The 21,146-nt window shown below is 45.9% G+C and overlaps 1 protein-coding gene across 3 annotated transcripts in view; it reads left to right on the forward strand.

Annotated features, from left to right (window-relative positions):
• The window catches only part of LOC126259161 (uncharacterized), a 659,794-nt gene that overhangs the window by 351,932 nt on the left and 286,716 nt on the right, over positions 1-21,146 (forward strand). For all 3 annotated transcript variants that reach the window (XM_049955714.1, XM_049955715.1, XM_049955716.1), the window contains exon 3: positions 19,971-20,227. In XM_049955714.1, coding sequence (XP_049811671.1) covers positions 19,971-20,227 — 257 coding nt within the window. The remainder of the gene's footprint in view (positions 1-19,970; positions 20,228-21,146) is intronic.

Genomic DNA, 21,146 nt, shown 5'->3' on the forward strand with positions numbered 1-21,146 from the left:
TGAAGCATCCTAGAACAGACGTATACCTTATCATGCAGATTCCATAGGAAATTGGTGAGGCACAAGTATGTGGCTGATACTGCGGCCTATGAAAATTAATAAGGAGCTCGTAGTTTACCATCAAAGCAGTTGCTTTTTGCTTCCTCCTGAATATGGATTTCAGTGTGACAGCGTCTCACTGGGCTTGGCTGTTTCAGTCACGTTAAAGAAACTGACGTTTTCGAATGTTACGGAAATACTTTGCGTATGTGAAAATGTGATTCACGTAAGTGTTCTGTGGGTGGTGTGTAGGAGAAAATCGTTCTATATTTACTGAGGCACCAAGCGGCACGCCTTTTTTTCACGGTAGACATTTTGTCTTGGTAAAGAGGCATCATCGACATCTGTGTCAAACAGCTCTCCCTCTCTGCCCACTCCTCCCCCCCCCCACCGAACAAACACACACACACACACACACACACACACACACACACACACACACACACACTAACTCTCCCTCCCCCCACCCCCTCTCTCTCTCTCTCTCTCTCTCTCTCTCTCTCTCTCTCTCTCTCTCTATTCGATTTCTAACTAAATAATGCCAGTCATGCGCTTAAAAGTGCCGACCTTCACATTATTTCACGTGTGTTTTCTAATGAGTCGGCACTTTATTCTGAATAGGTATTCACTGCATGATGAAACTTTACGTTCAGACGTACTCTACTTGTGCCGATGAGGTGTTTTTCTTTTTTGTACAGTGCGCTGAATTCCAGACCAGTGTGTTATGCTATGGAGTTAAATCGAGAGAGCACTACTGTGTATAGTCAAGGGAATAAGTAGGTAGCAGCAACTGCGCCAACGAAATTGTTTGTTGTCAAACGCTGACTTCCGGCGTAGTTGCAGATATAAAAGGAAAATAAAATATGTTACAACACTCCAAAGAAAACTCCGTTGATGACATACATATATAAAGGAGAGCGATTTAATCTAGAAGCCGTCAGTTTTCAGCGAGTATTATTTTGCATATCTGTTAGTCAAAGTTTAGAAATACTCCGTTTTAAAATTAACGCTTAATCTTCGAATGACTGCGAACTCCTTAGTAATGAAATTCAATTGTGATTTTGGACTATGGCTCGTGAGCAATTAGTGGCTAAAGCATGTGTTGTGGCGCTCGACTTACAGGTAGCCAGTTTGAATCAATGCGGTGGAAAAAAAAAAAGTTTACATCTCCTGTAGAGGAGGGTGAATTCCTGACCGCCATCCTTTGCCCCGGCGTCATGGGTCACATTGCAAATCTTTCCGCAGTGTCTCATCGAGTGTGGACATGTGGCATGATTGCTGGGGATGCGCCCTTCGCACGTAAACGTTAAGGCCGGGGGCCCCTTTAAGGTTTTCTTGAAGAGTAGGCTTTGTTATAAAGACAAGTTCTGGCACTTCTGATTCCTTTAGAGAATCAAAAGGCGTGAGACAGGGTAGTGTCGTGTCACCACAACTGTACAACATCTACGCAGAACATGCCATTAGGAAAGCTCTTAATGGTTGGACCAAAGGAATCTCAATTGGTGGGAGAACTATCAGCAACCTCCGTTTAGCTGATGACACTGTGCTTTTAGCCAACAGCGAAGATGAAATTGCTGAGCTACTAACAAGAATAAAGGACATCAGTCTAGCACATGGATTAGACATGAACCTCAGCAAGTGCAAACTCGTGTTAATTGATCGAGAAGAACAGATCCAGCTCACAGATTGATTAAAGGAATTGTAAGTCGTGCATTACTTCATCTGTCTTGGGTCAATCATTTGCAGCACTGGAAGTTGTGAAGATAAGATAAGAAGACGGATCACGCTAGGGCGAGTGGCTATGAAGAAGCTCACCAAGATCTGGCAGATCAGAGCAATAACAAATAGCACAAAGATCCGGCTAGTTGAAACACTCGTGTTTTCTGTCTTCTTTTATGGTTGCGAAACATGAATACTCAAGGCCAGAGACAAACAGCGCATTGATGCGTTTGAGCTTTGGTCGTAGCGTAGGCTGTCACGCATAAAATGGACCGAAAAAACAACACCTGAGTCCATTATTGAACAACTCGATATCCTTTGAACAACTCGATATCTCCAGACGCCTTTCTTCTCGAGTTACAAAAAAATTCTCCAGGTCTTTGGCCAAATTGTGAGAAGAGATGGAGAAAATCTAGAGAAAATAATCTTGCAAGGAAAGATCGAGGGCACGAGACTCAGAGGAAGAGCAGCGAGCAGATGGATAGATCAAATTAAGATGATCTCCGCTCTACCTCTTCAGCAGGCACTAAGAGAAGATGGCAACTGTCCGAGATGGAGACGCTTGGTTCATGGGGTCACGACGCTCAGCAATGAGCACAACGACTTATGACGATGAAGCTTTGTACTGGCGTCGAGTTACACCCTCTCCTTTCATTATCGTTGTTATTATCTTCCTAATCAACAACGACAAAGACCCGGCACTACACTAAGGCTGCGTGTTCTCGTAAGTCACCTATGGGAAACAGTTACAGTAAGACACCAAACATTAGACGGTTTTTCTTGAATTCGGGCACATGACAACGCCAACGTTAGCTGGCGGCGAACTTATAATGAATAAAAACAAACCAGTGAGACCGACAGAAAATACTTGTGTTTTATTAGAAGAGAAGACATTTTTGTGTTATAGGATAATGACGTTTCAGTAGACGGAATAAAACCATCCCCTCTTCGCGGCTGCAAATATCTACTCCCTGGCCGCGTAGTTGGAATTACCGACCGCAGATTGATACACCCTCACTTCCGGACACGTCGTCGTCATTCCCTCCATGTAAGGTCTGATGATCTAGCTTTAAAGCGCGTGCCTGGAAATCGAGAGGTCGCAGGATTGAACCATGGTTGGACAATATAATATTTCAGCCTGCCTCCAATTGAAAGATTTGCAACGGGCCGTATAGTTACTTGAAATTATTATGATCACCTACACAACTATGGTGACGCTTGACTCCATGCCCCATTTACGAGTCTGCTGCATCTAGGGAAGCTTTATATAGCACCACAGTACAGCTATTCCAGCCCTTCTTTACTGATTACTGATACATGACTCAATTTATCTACCTAAGTCCAATTTGGAGAGTTTAATACACTATCAAATGGCTCTGAGCACTATGGGACTCAACTGCTGTGGTTATCAGTCCCCTAGAACTTAGAACTACTTAAACCTAACTAACCTAAGGACAGCACACACATCCATGCCCGAGGCAGGATTCGAACCTGCGACCGTAGCAGTCCCACGGTTCCGGACTGCGCGCCTAGAACCGCGAGACCACCGCGGCCGGCTTAATACACTATCGCGAGGCGGCATGCGAGATAAAACCAAATCGCCGTATTAAGTTATCGGTTTCCTTCGTGCGTAGAACAACCATGGTTTCGGACAAAAAACGTTGTGTTAACAGAAAATTTCGTTGCTTCTAAAATGTACGAAGTACATTTACCTGACATCACCTCGTAGGGACATTTCTTCAAGGATCTATGTTTAATACCAAAAGTGTCACAGTTCATAAAACCTGTTATAAAAGTCCACGAAATGTATTCACAGTTGCGAATATGGACTACCATCCACCATATAACGGAACGACGACAATGAAAATTTGTGCCGGAGTGGTTGACGACATACGAAAGTTTTGGTCTGGCCGTGAGTCGTGCTCGGATAGCCAAATGGTATGGCTGACGGCTGTAGTCGCTAAATGCCTGTTCCTTCGGACATGCATGCATGTCTTAAGGAAATTTACATAGTAATTCGGAATAACACAGGCACTGCAATATCGTGTTACAGAGTTGTCGTTGATAATCAAACTCATTATCAAAGGAACAATAATGTGCGTAAAGGCAGCATTAGGAGATGAAAATTCGTCATTGGGAAAGACTTCTTACAGAACATAAACATAATTGGACTGAGGAAAACTCTGCTTGTCAATCGAATGGGGGTAAAAAAAACTCCACAAACGTCTGAAAGTTTCAGTTATTATTCTTTGTTTAGTTATATTCTTAAACTGAATTTCTGGTCATTATTATTTACCCAGTACGTTTGTTTGCCTGAGTTGATGCTGCCAATCTTCAGCTAACTTCTCATCGCTGCATTTACCTATATCAAAAATTCTCAGCAATTAGTTTTACTTGTCTTAATATTTACCTGTCCCTTCAATTTGTCTTCTGTAGCACTCCTACCATCACAGTGTTAGATCTCCAGCTGATTGTTATCTACTTACATGTTCAGGGCTGTACACACACGTCTTTCTTGCCCTTTATAATACATCCTCATTTCACGATTTGTATCCATTTTTAAAATGTTTTCTAGGACACTACATTTGAGTTGCCCACAGGTTCTTCTTCTTCTTCTTTTTATAGTGTGACAGTATTTCGTACTATCTATTTGTTGCATCAGAAATTGAGAACAACGCCACTGTCTTCTGCGAAGAACATTGTATACAGCCGTGAAATAATTTTGGTAATTCTTCAGATATTCACTGAGCTATGGGTGCCTATAAAGCGTCCTGATTATGTACATTGAATCTGTACTTAACCTGAGGGTTCATTTGAACACCGCTGTGCTTTACTAAGCTTAGTCCTATGCGACGTACGCGTACCATTGCTTTCCTTCCAACTTTTGAAGTCTCTTTCTCAGCCGGTTACAAGGTAATCTACAAGTTAAAGAGCTTTCGAACCACAGTGTAATGTTCAATTCTATTCACATAAAATAAAACATTGCCAGAGGTTAAAGCTGCGATAAAAGCCAGAAACGGTTCAAAGACTGACTGAAGATTTGAAGTCATCCTTTTTCTTCGGTACCACATCTACCCATTAGATTACCAAGCCATTCGTTAACGCAGTGTGTGTCAAATTTTTTGCGTCGTAAGCGTCATTTGCACAGAAAGAAGGAAAACGAGCGGGAGTTTGATCGAGACACGACAGCTCGTCGAATGCAGATTTCATTAATAAATATTGAGATTTCATACGCGCGCGCGGTACGCAATTAAAGCAGATAGTTCCTATTCCGCGCCCGGCGCCTGAAAATCAGGCGTGACAGTCACAGAACTCTGCCTTTAGATGAAAGCAATCTGTCTGCATGACACGTAGATTATTGGAAACCTAATCTTTCGCGTGCCAACGGAACATGAAATCTTTCGAAGTTAATGCGAAGCATTGTTCTGGAAATACCGTATTCTGAGTCGAATGCAAAAATTTTAAGGTAGTAGCCCGCAGTATAAATGTCTTCACGCTACGGCTACCGTATGTCTCCGACGCTTTCCGACGAGGTCGAAAGCAGCATGGGCATACTTTGCACATGAGGTACTTTTCATTTATTAAAACAAGAATTATTAAACCGAGCTAATGAACGGAAGCGCTTAAATAATCAAGAAACATACTGTACTTGCGTGATATTTCTCGTACATTGTTTAGTACCCCAGCAGCTTGCAACGACGGCAACTGAAACGTCTGCGAGTACCCATTGAATTTTAATTATGCTATAAGAAAGAATATCTGTTGTTGTTTATAGTGTAATGACAACGAGGCTAATAGAGCATATCGCTGCCTAAGATGTAGTTTAAGAGCGGGCTGAATCAAATCGTGTCGCCAGGCTAAAATATTGGTGCAGATGATCTAAATAGGATGGTCCCACAGAAGGGAGAGTATTCGGCCGCCCTCTGCCATTAACATTGCCAAATCCATGAACTGACTTGTCGACGACGTGTAGATACGGGATAAAGGCCAAGGAGAAGAAAGAAATCGCTTTGTTATCGCACGTTCTTCCCCTATTCTTCATCGGAGTGCAAATGTGGAGTTTCTGTGAAGTCGTCAAAACACAATAGAACACTTGCACACTTGAGAAGTGCAATATCAAAAGCCTCAGTGATCACACCATCATGATATTTACATGAATTGTTAATTTCTGCTGTAACAGGAAATACTTTCTCTGCATGCTTCGTGTCATTATTTGTAGAAAATTATCGCTGTTTCTTGCGTTTTTTATGGAAAATATCGATTCATATGTTATGCACTCAGAACAGTCGGTATCTCGCGTATCACTCTCGATTTCTTGCATACTGCACAGAGGCTGTTGCAGAGTACTATAAGAGTAGCTTCAGCATCCACAAATCGAGGCATCTGCTCAGGCTTAGACCATAACAAAAAATCTGTTAAATATTTGACTTTTGTCCTGCGACACTATCGCAGAACATAAGAATGAGCTTTATTTCTATTGAATCCAGCTCATATCCATGCCGAGCTATCTGTTACAGTTGTTAAGGACTGGACCGAAGTTCATACCTTTATTTACTGTACTAGATTTAATTTTTCTGTTTTTTCTGTAGATAAATTTAGGCAAATTCTTGGATGACTTCTTTGAAATTCCCTTTCTCCATACTTGTCTAATCCGAGCGTGCGCGTCTTCTGTAATGTCTTCGTCACTTTTGGACGTTAGGCCATAATCTTTCTTTTTGCTTCCAATGTACAGCAGTTTATGAAACGTGTAACCGCAGAATGATAAACTACTCAAGCAAGCTGGTACTGTAAGATACCTAAACCATTGACATTTTGGCCACCATGTTACGTGAATTCTTTGGCTACCCGAATGTGGTTAACTTCGAAATATGCCACCAAGATAAGAGTTCCGTTCTTTCGCAGAGCAGATATTTTTCGTAAATGTCAGGAATGCAGCAGCATCACGGTGTCTCCTTCATCTGCAAAGCATACGTTAACCACTTGATCATCATACGTTAACCACTTGATCACCATACGTTAACCACTTGATCATCACGGACGAGTCCAGAATTCAAGCATGAAACTAGGAGCTTTGCCTTAGATTTCGCGTCTATTGATACATTTTTGGTAACATCTGTACTAATTTTCTGAAGTCTTCGATCTCTACGAGGAGAAGCTAATTAGCAAAGGCGTTAGTTTGGCTGACGCTCTCAGTCGTGCGACTTTCATTGATGTTCTATATCTATACTGTGTATATAAATCCCTGTAAATGTCAAAAACCCTGTTGCCATATCAAGTGAGATGGAACAATAGCTCAGTCGCTGGACTCATAATCGGGAGGAGAGGAACTGAAATCGCATGTAGCCCATTCCAAATCAGATAGCAAAAGTTTTCCTAAACAATTTCAAGCACCTGTCACAATATGTCCTCTTAGGCTACCGATATTGCAGATAGCGCGTATAGTAATAGTCTCTTCGGACTGACGTCAGTGGATTAGTTATTTGTGGGGAGCAGTAACGTGATCAACTGAACTGTGTCGGTTGCGTATCTCTCAAAGGAATGTAGGACATCTGTAGTTCTCGCTACTGAGACGTTATTGTTGCACAATAGTAGAAGATTATGTTTATCGAAAGAATATTTCAGTATTATTGTAAATTATTAAGCGAAGTACAAGGGTCATTCGGAAAGAAAATAACGTTTTGTTGTGACACGTGACACGTCCCCCTCCCACCACCGCCGCCGACTGACCACTGACCTTAGAATTTACCCGCCTCAGTTTAACGGCAGCTACGATCCATTAGTGGTGGCCGAGCGGTTCTAGGCGCAACGGTCTGGAACCGGTCCTCAGAACCATTTGAACCATTTTTTACGATCCAATACGGTTGATTACAGCCGAGTTGTGCGACTTTAAAATGTGTGACAAATTTGACAATACTGCGAAGTTGAGTGCACAGTGTTATGTACTTTTTGAAAGCGCAAGAAGTCTGACCCATCGAAAATTTATGGGCGGATAACTGAAGTTTACGGTAATGCGACAAACGAAGCGTGACTTCGGACGTGGCGTATCGTGTTTGATGGCGGAAGGAAGAATGTTCACGACGAACTCTCGGGCATGCCCTCAGTGGTAGCTGACGGGCTCAAAGCAACGATTGAAACAAAAAGAAGATAGGTGTTTCATAGTTATTAGACTGCAGCGACATACAGCCAGACGCTTCAACGACTTCGCCGCACCATTAAAAACAAACGGCGCCGATTGTTACCCAGTGGAGTCATCCTCCTTCAAGATAATGCACGTCTGCCTGCAGCGGGAGTGACACAGGACTTGCGTCAGCGAGTCCATTGCGAAATGTTTCAACATCCGCCATACAGTCCGGACTTAGCCCCAAGTGATTATCACTTATTTCCCAAACTGAAAGGTTTTTTGAGTAGGCAACGCTACGGAAGTGATGATGAACTTGGAGGAACCGTTAATCAGTGGTTCAACAACTTGGCGCAACTGATTACGCAGAAGGCACAGAAAAACCTAGTGAAACGGTACGACAATTGCCTGAATTTGAACGATGACTACGCAGAAAAAAACCACGGGTATCAAGTTGCATGTAAATTACAGTTTCGCTTAATTATATTAAATAAAGAATTTATATAAAAATGTTCTTTGATTGCCAAACAGGCTCACAGATGCAGTATTTTCACTCAAATCTAAATGTTCATCCAGCTTTACATCAAGGTCTCCAACAGAGAAATTAAAGATGATTTATGTGTTCCTCAGAACGGCTTGCGGGAGGGATTCAATAGTCGTTGATAGGCCGTGCGGATTCTTCTCCATTCAGTGGGCTCGCCTCGAGTACTAACGTATTAAATCTCGAGTTACTCCCCTACCTGGAACTGGTTACGAGCATCAGGTTGTTTCGGAATTCCAAACTGATTGAGTGACTGGCTGATTCGTTACCTTGCACGTACGACCTGTTGGCGCGGAATACACGGACGGAGCCACAACAGCTGCGTGCCTCTTTCGCAGCTGCAGTGTTCGGCCGAGCATGACGCCCTGTAATTAGAGGGGAGGCTGAGAGTGTCCGGGGCGCCGCCGCCGCCGCCGCCCCCGCAGCTGCTGGCGGTACCTGGCGACGCCAGCCGGGGGCAGCGGAGCGACCGGCGGTCGATAGCTGCGCCGCTCCCGGGCTGGGCCGGGCCACGCAGCGGCGGCGTGGCAGGGACGGCTCCCGGGGCGCCTGGCCGCGCTGCTCCCACATACACATACACCTGACCACCTCCTCTTCCAAGATGCTCGAAGCACACAGCGTCTCATTCTGAACGGAGAGAAACCTTCTGATGTAAAAGTAACTTCGGACGTACCCAAAAGGCTTACACAACTATTACAAGTGGAGTCTGTTGCACATAACCCCGTGAACGGGATTGTTGCCCGACTGCAGGCAGAATGCAACTTTTCGTCCACCGTTGCACTAAGAGGGAGAGGGTGGAGAGCCCAACGGCCCGGCCGCCTTTTACTCTTGGGACGAATCTACGGTACTCAATTTCATAGTAGGGTGAGTGCACCTGTGGGCATCCTGGAGAGACTGGGACCAGCAAAAATCCCCGCTCCTATACGGGATAGAACCCGGAACCGCCAGGGTCACAGCAGTTGTACGAGGGGAAGTCAAAAAGTTCCCGGAATTTCGTTGTATCTATTTATTACCACCACAAACGTACACATTTATTCAATCGTCTTCAAAATAGGCTCCTTCGGCGCGCGGCTGTTTTGCTACCTTACGAAGTTCAGTCGTCGAGTTGGTTTTAATGTGTTATAAGGTGGTAAAAAGATTACCTTTGAGGTCATTTTTGATCTTGGAGAAAAGCCAGAAATCCGCCGATGCGAAACCCGGAGAGTAGGAAGGCTGGTAGGAGAGTGGAATGTTCGTTTCTGCGAGCCATGTCACCACAATAGTGCGACGAAATTTGGCGATAATGGGCTATGGCAGCAGACTACGACGCGAGTGCCCTTGGTGAGAGCACGACTTCGCCTGCAGCGCCTCTCCTGTCTTCTGACCATATCGATTGGACCCTAGAGGACTGGAAAACTGTGGCCTGGTCAGATGAGTCCTGGTTTCATTTAGTAAGAGCCAAAGGTAGGGTTAGAGTGTGGCGCAGACCCCACGAAGCCACGGACCCAACAAGAAGGCAGTGGACAAGCTGGTGGTGACTCGATGATGGTGGGGACTGGGTTTACGTGGGATGGACTGGGTCCTCTGGTCCAACTGAACTGATCATTGGCTGGAAATTGTTATGTTCGGTTACTTGGAGACCATTTGCAGTCATTCATGTTCCCAAATAACGATGGATGACAGTGCACCATGTTCCTGGGCCACAATTGTTAGCGATTGATTTGAAGACCATTCTGGACAACTCCAGAGAGTGATTTGCGCACCCATCGAGCACGTATGGGACATAATCGAGAGGACAATTCGTGGACAAAATCCTCCACCGGCAACTCTTTCGAAAGTATGGACGGCTGTAGAGGCAGAATGGCTCAGTATTTCTACAGGAAACTTGCAACGAGTTGTTGTTTGAATCCGACGTCGAGGTGCTGCACTACGCCGAGTAAAAGGAAATCCGACGCGATATTAGGAGGTATACCTTGACTTTCGTCTGTTCAGTATATAATTATACCATTGAGCGCGCACTGAGGTCAACGGCACGCTCCCGTGTACCTCCGGTACGAACAAAATCCAATGGCACGTTATTCATACTGTTACCGGTCACAAGCGTTTAATACTTCGCCACACAGAAGTAACGGAAGTATATGGTTTTCTGAAACTTCCTGCCAGATTAAAACTGTGTGCCGGACCGAGACTCGAACTCGGGACCTTTGCCTTTCGCGGGCAAGTGCTCCACCAGCTGAGCTACCCAAGCACGACTCACGCCCCGTCGTCTAGTCAAGCAGTGCATATGTGCGCGATTTCGTCGCTTTTCCCGCACATTTCAGTTCTGTTCTCTGAAGGAAGCGAGCGAGTTTACTGTCAGAGGAACAGAACTGAAATGTGCGGGAAAAGTGACGAAATCGCGCACATATGCTTGACTAGACGACGGGGCGTGAGTCGTGCTTGGGTAGCTCAGCTGGTGAAGCACTTGCCCGCAAAAGGCAAAGGTCCCGAGTTCGAGTCTCGGTCCGGCACACAGTTTTAATCTTCCAGGAAGTTTCAGAAAACAAAATTTTTCCGTGATTTTAGTAACCAACATTTATTTCTATGCTATCACCTGATTTACGTTATTGATCATTAGTGAATTGTTATGCGTTGATTATAATTTTTGTTTCCGCTACAGTTCTTTAACTTATCACGAACACCAGATTACGCGGTGCGTCCTGGAAACAAGAAGGAAATTTATAGTTAAGCGATCCGTTTTCATCAAGACCATTAGATACGGAGCTCCCGCTGAGTTTACCGATCGGATGTCGCAGTAGTTAGCACTCTGGACTCGATTTCGGGAGGTTGACAGTTCAACTCCACGTCCGGCCATTCTGATTTAGGTTTCCCGTGATTTGCCTAAATCTCACTAGGCAAATGCCGCGTGATTACTTTGGAAGGGCACAGCCGATTTTCTTCCCTATCCTAGAAAGAATCCGAACTTGCCCTCTGTCTGTAATGACGTCGTCGACATCGTCGTCGTCGTCGTCGTCGTCGTCGTCGTCGTCGTCGTCGTCGGGGCTTTAAATCGTACTATTCCTTGTTCGCTGACTTAAGAAAACGGTGTGAAGGATGAGACGTCTTTTAAAGGAAGCATTCCGCAATCAGTCGGAAGGATTTAGGGATACAATGAAATAGCTAATTAATTTTCAGACAATAATTTCAGTCTACTTTCCCAAATCGAAAGTGAGTTGCGTGCCATTACCAGTAGTCCTTACCACTCGGTCTCTGCCACAACTGTGGTGGTGGCTTTTAAGTCCAAGTACTGCAAGCCACAATTGTCGAGAATAATACGTAGTCATTCTAAGATTTTTGATACCACGAACGTAAAAGAATTATCTAATGGTAAAGCGAAAGAGACCGATAATCTACTCGTTGACACTGTGAGGGAGACTTACCTACCATTTCCTTTCAGTAGCTAACGACAACTAGTTCAGGCATGTTCTAGGACGACTCTGTCAAACAAACCGTCAGGTAATCGTTGTCTGGAAAACAGGGAAGTTGTTGGCAATACATTGGCTGAAATCAAACATGTTGCGCAGATTGCGGACATGTGAACCGACATAAATGCATAAAGTTTTGGCAGCGACAGTGCACTTCAGTGAGCAGTACAAACAGCAGTCTGTTGTTCTGGCCTTTGTACACATTACTGTTGACATACTTCCGGAAACATTGCGAGCAGTGTTCAAACAATATTGTTTCTGAATAGGGAAGAAGTGATTATGTTTTCTCTTGTCACTGACAGTGGAAGTGTTATCGTGGATGTAGCAAGGAAAATGAATGTTGTTCATTTCGGTTGCGCTGCTCACACAGTTACTTCAATGGTATCAGACGTATTCAACCATCCTGAATCAGCAGCACGGAACTCCTTGAGTTAGAAATGTCACAAAATCGTCAGGTTTTTCAAAAGCAGGGCTGTAAAGCTGGTAGACTGCTAAGTTCAGCCTAACATGTAACATAAAAGCTGAATCAGGAGACCCCTCCCCCAGGTGAAACTCAACGTGCTAATGGATGCAGCGCCTGAAATGGTCAGAGACACGCTCACAATGACATAGTCATATGTCAATTGTGAGGTTCAGACAGCAGAAGAGTGGGACGTTTTGGGAGACTGCCTTCCTCTACTGAAAGTTCGACTTAACTTAAGAGTGTCTGAGGAGCAATTCACAATATCCTCCATTGCAGTCCCATTGGTCCCAGGATGGCAAAGAGCAGTGACAGACCCAACCCAACTACGAAGACAGACCCTGTCAAAAAGGATTAGTCTTTATGATGAAGGCAGCAGCGGCATCTGTGCCAAAGCGAGTAATTTGGACCCTTCGTTCAAATATTCAAAAATTTTGAAGATGTTGAAAATGCTGAAAACAATGTGTGGGATCTCGCAATGGAAATCACTCGAACTCCAAAAAGTGGCATCTTGGTTGATGGTATTCAGGGAGCCTAAACGCAAAAAGATGGTGGTGGTGGTGGTGGTGGTGGTGGTGGTGGTGATGTGGACCTTTCGCATGGCACGAAAAACAAATTTGAGTCAGTGTCATGGAGATTTACTAACGCACGAGAAGACATGCAGCTCTACTTGTGTAAAAAGCTACTAGAGGAGAGACCTGATCCACTAGCTTTTTGGAAGTAGTTCTACAAGTCCATGCCATCTTTCACTGACAGTGCCTGAAAGTATTTATGTTTTCCGACTACTTCGACCCCCTCGGGACAGGACAAGTACGCACAGAGGAGGAAGCGGCTGAAGTCGAAGACATTGGACAAGATGATGTTTTTAAACGCTCATCAAAATTACACATTTAAATAAATAATCTACAGTTATACTGTCTGACAGCTCTGGTTTGGTTGATATTATTAAGACCTCTCTTGTAACTGAAATGTGTTTAATATTTCGCCCCTTTAGCAGAAATCAATACGCATTTTGTGTTCTATGAATTCAGCTAGTTAACTGAAATATATTTGTGCTCATAGTAACATTGAGCGAGCACACAAACAGCTTATTAGAAGAAGAATGTGTGATGATGTAATTCAACTAAATAATTTTGTGGTCTTAATTTAAAACTGTGAACTCACTGGCGAGGCAGCGGAGTAGCGTATCTGTTCACTGTGCGCCATACTTGTTTTGACTCCTCGTCATTTCGAATTGGTTCTGCCGGAAAACCTGAATGTGGGTATTAATAGGTTTCCCTCACGCTCTTCTAGGCCATTTCAGGACTGATTAAGTATTTACCCCCAAGCTGCATAAATACCACACGAAAAACGTATCTGTAGTAGCACAAGTATGCAGAAACATTTCAAGACCACCTTTGGAGATAAACTTAGATTGCATCGTTCAGATCTTTGTATTTCAAGTGTTGTAAACAGTTACAAAGTTTGGAATTCGGTAGTGCATGATGTACTTGTAAACAAAGAAGCTTTAACTCTTATGTGAATATACAAATGAATGGGAGAAATCATGTGACCGAACAGAAAGTGACCCCTAAGTTAAATTCAGTGCGATATACAGTATCTACAAGGACGAGTCATACTGTGAAGCTATATTGATTAAAGAAATGTAAAGGAGATTAGCGAATAAAACCGGCGGAAGGAGGGAGAAAAAAAGTTTCAACAAATTTAAATTAAAAAGCGATCGTTCGTCTATATAAAAATAAGTGTACAGTGAAGCGCACTGAATAAGCCCTTTTCTGTTTGCAGTGTAAAAGTTTGCAAGTATCCTAATCAAGTACTGAACACTGTCATTGCTTCAAATTCAGGTAGAGCTGTTGATACTTTATACTCGTACTTCAAATTGCGGCAGATTGTCGTTACTTGTGTATACCAACTGGAGCGGCTTAGCTTTTCACTCGTGGTGATGGTCGCCAGGTGGTCCGAAGAAATATGATGTACGGATGACAGTTTGATCTGGTTGAAGACCTGACAAGAATTTGATCTGCTAATATGCCGGGAAAGTCTACAGTCACAGAACAACATGTATTCAACAACCTAATGCGGCGTATTGTGTGTCTTGTGGTAGTAAGAAACGAATGTTACGGGTATATTGTTCCAGCAGCAACGTTATTAGAAACAGGGGCGAGAGGCACGAAAGTGGGTGAAGTTTAGAATTTGTTCATACAATTTTTTTTATTAAAATGGATATTTTACCATTTTATTATACATACGTTCGTGTATGAAATTTCTTTCATCTGACAACAGATTAAAAAAAGGAAGTGCGCTTCTCGCGGCGCGTCCTGACTTGCAGCAAGAGTTGTACAGACTCGTGGCTATTTCGGAAACCCATAAAAATAGAAACTTCTTAAATTAGAATGAATTTTGGGGCTATCACAATAAGGTTTTGAAAAAATATCTCGCAAGATGTTTTTGACATGTTTTTCTAAATTAAAATCCTTACAAAAATATTTAAAATGCAAATAGCAAAATAGCACTCGCTAAGACACCCTAAATTTAATTATGTTTCATTTTAGAAATATCTGATGACTCGGTCAATCTGCACAGTGTCTGAAGCGCTCCGCGCGGTGGAAAACGTTGTCCCGAGCAAGACGCGTTTGAAGTTTGTAGCAGCAAGCAAAACGTTGTTTCAAAACTTTCGGTTAAATGCTGTTCCACGACTTTACTCCTCTGACACAGTCTGGTGCGGAATTTGGTGCAGTAATTTTTTCACTCCGGGCTCTTTTAACAAACAGATGTTTTTGCAGCGCGGTGGCCATGCCTTCCCTGTCAGGTGACTCCACGAAGTTTTTGCTGTTAGTCCCTATGACGATTCCTAACACGTTCAAGATCTTGAGAATAGGTGTCTAACCTTCGCTTAATGTACCTCAAGAATATGTGCTGCTATTTCAACAGTTTTTTTTTTTTTCACAATGAATATGTTTTGGTACCATTTTCCAAATGCACACGTTAAAGCTCTTGTCATCATCTTGTGTACTGGCACCGGTGCATATTTTAAGCAAATCTTTATTGGACAGAGCCGGCCGGAGTGGCCTAGCCGTTCTAGGCGGTTCAGTCTGGAACCGTGCGACCGCTACGGTCGCAGGTTCGAATCCTGCCTCGGGCATGGATGTGTGTGATGTCCTTAGGTTAGCTAGGTTTAAGTAGTTCTAGGTTCTAGGGGACTGATGATCTCACCTGTTAAGTCCCGTAGTGCTCAGAGCCATTTGAACCCATTGGACAGAAATTAGTGTACTGGTCGAATCTTTTCTCGAACTAATTCATCGAGCGCCTTCAGTTGTCTAAGTTCGGTCAGCTCACGGTTCCATTCAACAAGCTGTAACTTTTAAAGTACTTCGAGAATCGAAAAATCCTTTTTCAATAATCTTTATACTTCAGGGATGCAAATTATGTAAGAAAAGAATCTTTTTTCATCGGTCTCGACCAGAACCTCTTCCCAATGAGACACCACCGTCTGACACAAGATTCTGACGTATACGTGACTGCGTGTGAACAGAAAGGAAATTGGAAACGTGAATTTGTTGGAAAATTCTGATAAAGTTTGATGCAGCTGCAAAGGATATTGCGTACAATACCTCTTGCTACTTATTCTTGAGTACTGTTCGAGTGTTCAGAATCGTCAACAGATTAGATTTAAGAATAAAATCTAATTAATTCAGAGGCGCGCTGCTGTCGTATTTGTAATGAAATAGTTGAAGAATGCTACATCGAAATGCCCTTCATACTTCTAGAACTTGACGGCCAGTGCCCGAATATCAGTTTCCCGAAGCAGTACGACGCACTTTTTAAAAAACAATCGAAGAAATCACCTTTGTAGATTACTGATCTCTAGGAACAGAAAAGTAAATTCTTTTATATCTCTTGTTTCGCATTTTTGTATTAAATTGTAATGTATTGTTAGTTGCGGGAGGTGAACCCAGCAGTGGGGGAGGAAAAAACAGTATGAAGTTCAGGATGAAGCAACCATTCCTTCCTCTCTGGACGTGGGTCGAGACTGGTGGTGGTGACTGGAATCGAACGCGGCGGACATCGCTGAATGAATTAGGCGTTTACCCATGTATAGTACAGATGTGTCGTCACCGGTGGAGTGGAGGACGTTCGCTCTTGGATGACGCAGTAAGTCGGTGAAGCTCAGCGAACCGTCCTCAAGCAGGACCGCCTTGGGCAGCGGCGCTGATGTCAGCAGGACGACAGTAGCTGACAGGGACTGCGCGCCGCGGCCGATGAATGAAAGGCACATCCAGGCTGCTGGCCCGCCTCGAGCCGCGGATCACAGCATAGGGAAGGACGGTACTCAACCCTTCGCCCCCTAACATGAGTGTGCCCCTCTTGAACGGTGATCAGCGACAAGGTTGTCCACAAGGACCGGAGTGTAGCGACGGGGCAGCCAGGCAGCTACTACTCCGGACTCGAGCACACATCCCACCACGGAGGTGGGCGCAACCCAGCAGGAGACTCAGCGGTGTGAAGACGTCAGGTTGCCTGCAGACGATCTTTCTGCTCAGGCTGATGGCTTTAACTTTTGGAGACTAAGTGCATCATGAAGTACTGCGAACAGTCTTCGTCTCAAACTTAGAAGGCTGGCGCTGGCGGCGTAGCTCGGCATCACAGACACACTTGGCCGCCAGCCACAGATGGTGTGGGTACGGCCAGAGTTCAGAGGAGTACCGAATCGAGAGACTGCTGTGGCGGATCGCCGTCCGGCTTGACTGCTTAGTCGAAGGGCCCATCCCGTTCCCAAGGACGACGATACAGAAGAAAACTGACTGGCCTGAAGAGACGGACGTGTGCGCCACTGTGTCCACAACTCAAGCTGCAACCAGTCCCAGAACGGCACATGGGGTGCACCGCAACTTCACATTACAGCTATCACGGCAGAACACCAGGAATGTTCGGATTGGTCGTTGTAAGATTCGGAGCGCGACAACCAGCGCCGCAGAAGAGAAAACAATGCCTTACTGCCGGAAGACAGGACTCTGCAGCAACGCAGAGAGGCAGCTCAAGGAGTTCCAGGAAGACAAAGGGCGTCACGGACGCCGCAAAGAGCAGGCAAATGCCGCTCCTGAAGACGGCGAGCAGAGAAAAGAACAACAAACCTGCCGCCACAGTTCCGCACAACTTGGGGCGCATGATGATAGCGTGGCTCGTTTACAGTCGTTGCTAGACAAAGTCGGGCACGCGCGCCAGTCTTGGAAGGCAGCGTCGAGACGCAACTCAGCGACTCAGGCAGCGCTTTCGCAATGCTGGAGGAGGAACACGACGGCGGCGCTATCATAACAGCAGCGTCTACAGAGGAAGATCCGACCCCAACTCCCTCAGCCAAGAACCTGTCGGAGCTGAGACTACCACCAATCGTTCTAGAGTTAAAGACGAGTAACGCAGCTTCCTGCAACAAATATCGCAGTGAGCCAAGACTGACCTCACTGCGAAATCAGCAAAAAAGATCTGGTCCGGCTGTGTGTGTCGTGGCTACCCGCTCCAATGCAGCCCGATTACCTGAAAGAAGAATTGGAAGGTCTTCGTTTCGGGATTTGCACTGTTGTGCGAATGAAACAGCAGGACGCCGGGGAAGATGGTCCACTCATCTTGACCGTCGCTACGGACAAAAGCGCCAATCAGAAGTTGTTCGGCCTCACAATGTTGTTGAAGACGGCGGTCACTGTATAAAATTTCAAGTCGAGACGAGGATCACGTCAGTGCTGTAAGTGTCAGTGCGTCGGGCACGTGCCACGCCACGTTTCAGTGCCTGATATCCGTGCGAAGTGTGCTGGCGGCTTTGCAGCCCAGCAGTGCACACTGAAAAGAGAAAAGGAGCCAGTGTGTGAGCACTGTGGAGGTAAAAACATGGCCAGCTATCGCGGCTGCGGGAAACTGAAAGCTGCGTTAGCTCGACAACTTATAATACTGTACAGGGCGCGAAAGAAGACCGCAACCTCACGCTCCGCCCTCCGCGCCAGTCAGGGGGGAAATGTCAGCAAGGTGAGGAGGTCCGCCCTCCTACGTCTGAGTCCAGACGTACCACAGAGTGCGAGTAGTGCGTGCGATGTCGTCGCCACAGAGCTACTGTAGACGCCGGCCACAGTCCCAGGGGCATCTCCAAATGGCGCTCATGGGCCAGGAAGCGTATTCTGCCTCGGCAGCAAGCAGGTTGCACGAGATGGATGTGCAGGTCGGGTCACACGCAGCAGTGGCGGCGGGACAGGAGGCAAACTCTGCCAGTACAGCACATAAGAAGACCAGGCGGGACGTTGACACCGCGGAAGGCGGCGACAGGGACCACGCTGAAGCTGCAGAGTGCAACACCTCGGCGCTATACTCCAGCTAAGGCGATACTGCTGGAAGTGGCGACATCGTCAGCCTGGTCTTCATCCTCGGAAGCATGTTCGACCACATAATGGGAATGGTCGAATGGATGCCACAGCAGATGGTTGCTGTAACGAAGATTGCTCCGTAAGGAACAAAACCGCCATCTGGGCAGCGGTAGGCGGCTCTTCGCTGCCACTTAGCGTGCGCCGGCCGCGGTGGTCTAGCGGTTCTAGGCGCGCAGTCCGGAACCGCGCGACTGCTACGGTCGCAGGTTCGAATCCTGCCTCGGGCATGGATGTGTGTGATGTCCTTAGGTTAGTTAGGTTTAAGTAGTTCTAAGTTCTAGGAGACTGATGACCACAGATGTTAAGTCCCATAGTGCTCAGAACCAATTGAACTTAGCGTGCGCGAGCGGCGCGATAGGTCGTTCCTCTGACCACCAATATACCTCTGTGCCGGCGAAGACAAGCACAAAGAGAAGCCACAGCCTCATACAGTACGCATGGGAGCACGGATTCTCCGTGTCCTAACGCTCCATCATCCCTGGAGGCTGAAGGGGACCTCCGTGAAGACACCCACAGTCGATGCACACAGCTGCATACCGTCTGAGAACATCTGAGCGCGCGCGCGCACACACACACACACACACACACACACACACACACACACACACACAGAGAGAGAGAGAGAGAGAGAGAGAGAGAGAGAGAGAGAGAGAGAGGGAGGGGGGGGGATGATCTGATTCAAGCCATATGTAGGCGAACCAGGCACGCTTTCCTCTCGCCAGCGCTTTACACTGTAATCCCAAACGATTGATTAGCGCGCTTGCTCGCCACCATGAAGCAGTAGTAACTTTACTTGGCCTGCTTTTCTCATCCGTACAGCTGCTCTGGACTTCCTGTCGTAGCTGAAAGATGTCTGAACTTCGCTTTTCAGAAGCGGTTGCGAGCGTATTTTGCATCGTCGGTGTACTGAATAAGAACTCTTGCACTCTGAACATGTCGTCTTACTTCATTGTGGGTGGTCACCGTAATAACGCCCCCCTCTCTCCCTATGATTTCGTTTTGCTAAGATTGCACCAGGCAACACAATGCTCCGGACTGGGTCGTGGCGCAATAGTATTACTGATATCCGCATTTTCCTGTGATTAGGCATTCAATGTAAAAAGTAGTAGTTATGTTAAAAAGTTAAGAGTTTGTGAATTAACATTTCTGTTTGGTAATAGATGTTAAAGGGAGTGGGATCGGCCTTACCAAATGACGCCCTCGGGCGAGAGCTTAGACGGCGACGCTTCTGTGTGTGTTGCAGCGACGCCGGCGGCGGCGGCGGCTGCGGCGCAGAGCGGGCACCGGCTGTCGGCGGCGGGGGTGGGCGCGGGGGCGGGTCCGCGCCGGCTGTCGGACGCGGACTGGCTGCTGCTGGAGGCGCTGGACACGCGCCGCTCGCGGCCGCTGCACACGGGCCGCTTCCTCACCATGCACAAGCGCCGCCGCAAGCGCCTCACCACGCGCCAGCTGCAGCAGGACCCCGCGCTGCTCGACGACATCCACCACGGGCAGGCGCAGGTCAGTCGCGCGTCACAGCGGCCGGGAACTCTAGTCACCGTTACCACTACACTGTTGGCAATGTATTCCGCAAGGCGACAGATGAGTCGGAAGACCACCAAAAACTTTGAAAGCACAAATGTAGTTCCGGCAGCTGAGGAAGGCCCAACGCGTGACAGGTGAAAGTAATCGTCAAATTTTGATCGTCACCTCGAAAAATATCAAGTTGCGGCCATGAAACTTGGAAAAAATCGCCGACAAAGAGTGGTTAGGCGGAGTGCTCGGTTGTGGAATTTTGCATTTTTGCTGTTCAAAAAACTTTATTTTTTTCCGAAGTAACAATCAAAACTTCGTCACTACTACTCCTAGTGACATATTATGGCGGAAGTGCATTTATGTAGCCAAGAATTTTTAGTCGACAGCGCATCGGTATCCCACCTCGCTGGGATGTCGCGTGTAGGTACTAGACCAATTAGAATGTAAATCTGAGCTACTGTGACACCAAACGTCATGCAACACTTAATTAGTAATCCTTTGTTCTTCCTAGCTTAATAAGTCCCTACTGCAAGGAATCCACCGGCTCTACAACACTGACGTTTAGGGGTGATCTGGTAGTGGAACGAATTGCGGTATCATCTTGACCGCAATGAGTGCTGTAGCTGTATGTCCCCAGAAATATCGGACAGAGCTACCGAGCTTATTTCGTGTTGAGAACTACACGCGCCGAGCTCCAGAGATTATCGTCGGGAAGCTACGAGGTGCAAGTCGTCTAATTCATAATTTACATTCGCTCTTTAGTGAGATACAGCCACTTTTCCAGTTACTAGAAAGTTTTATGTTAGCTTCGTATTTCGTGAATCGAGTGCGGAAAACTGCGAGAAATGGTGGGAAAAAAACAGTGAAAACTTGCCGAACAAGCTAGGAAGAACATTTTTAACCA

Source organism: Schistocerca nitens, chromosome 5 (assembly GCF_023898315.1).
Source record: "Schistocerca nitens isolate TAMUIC-IGC-003100 chromosome 5, iqSchNite1.1, whole genome shotgun sequence".
NCBI classification, from domain to species: domain Eukaryota; kingdom Metazoa; phylum Arthropoda; class Insecta; order Orthoptera; family Acrididae; genus Schistocerca; species Schistocerca nitens.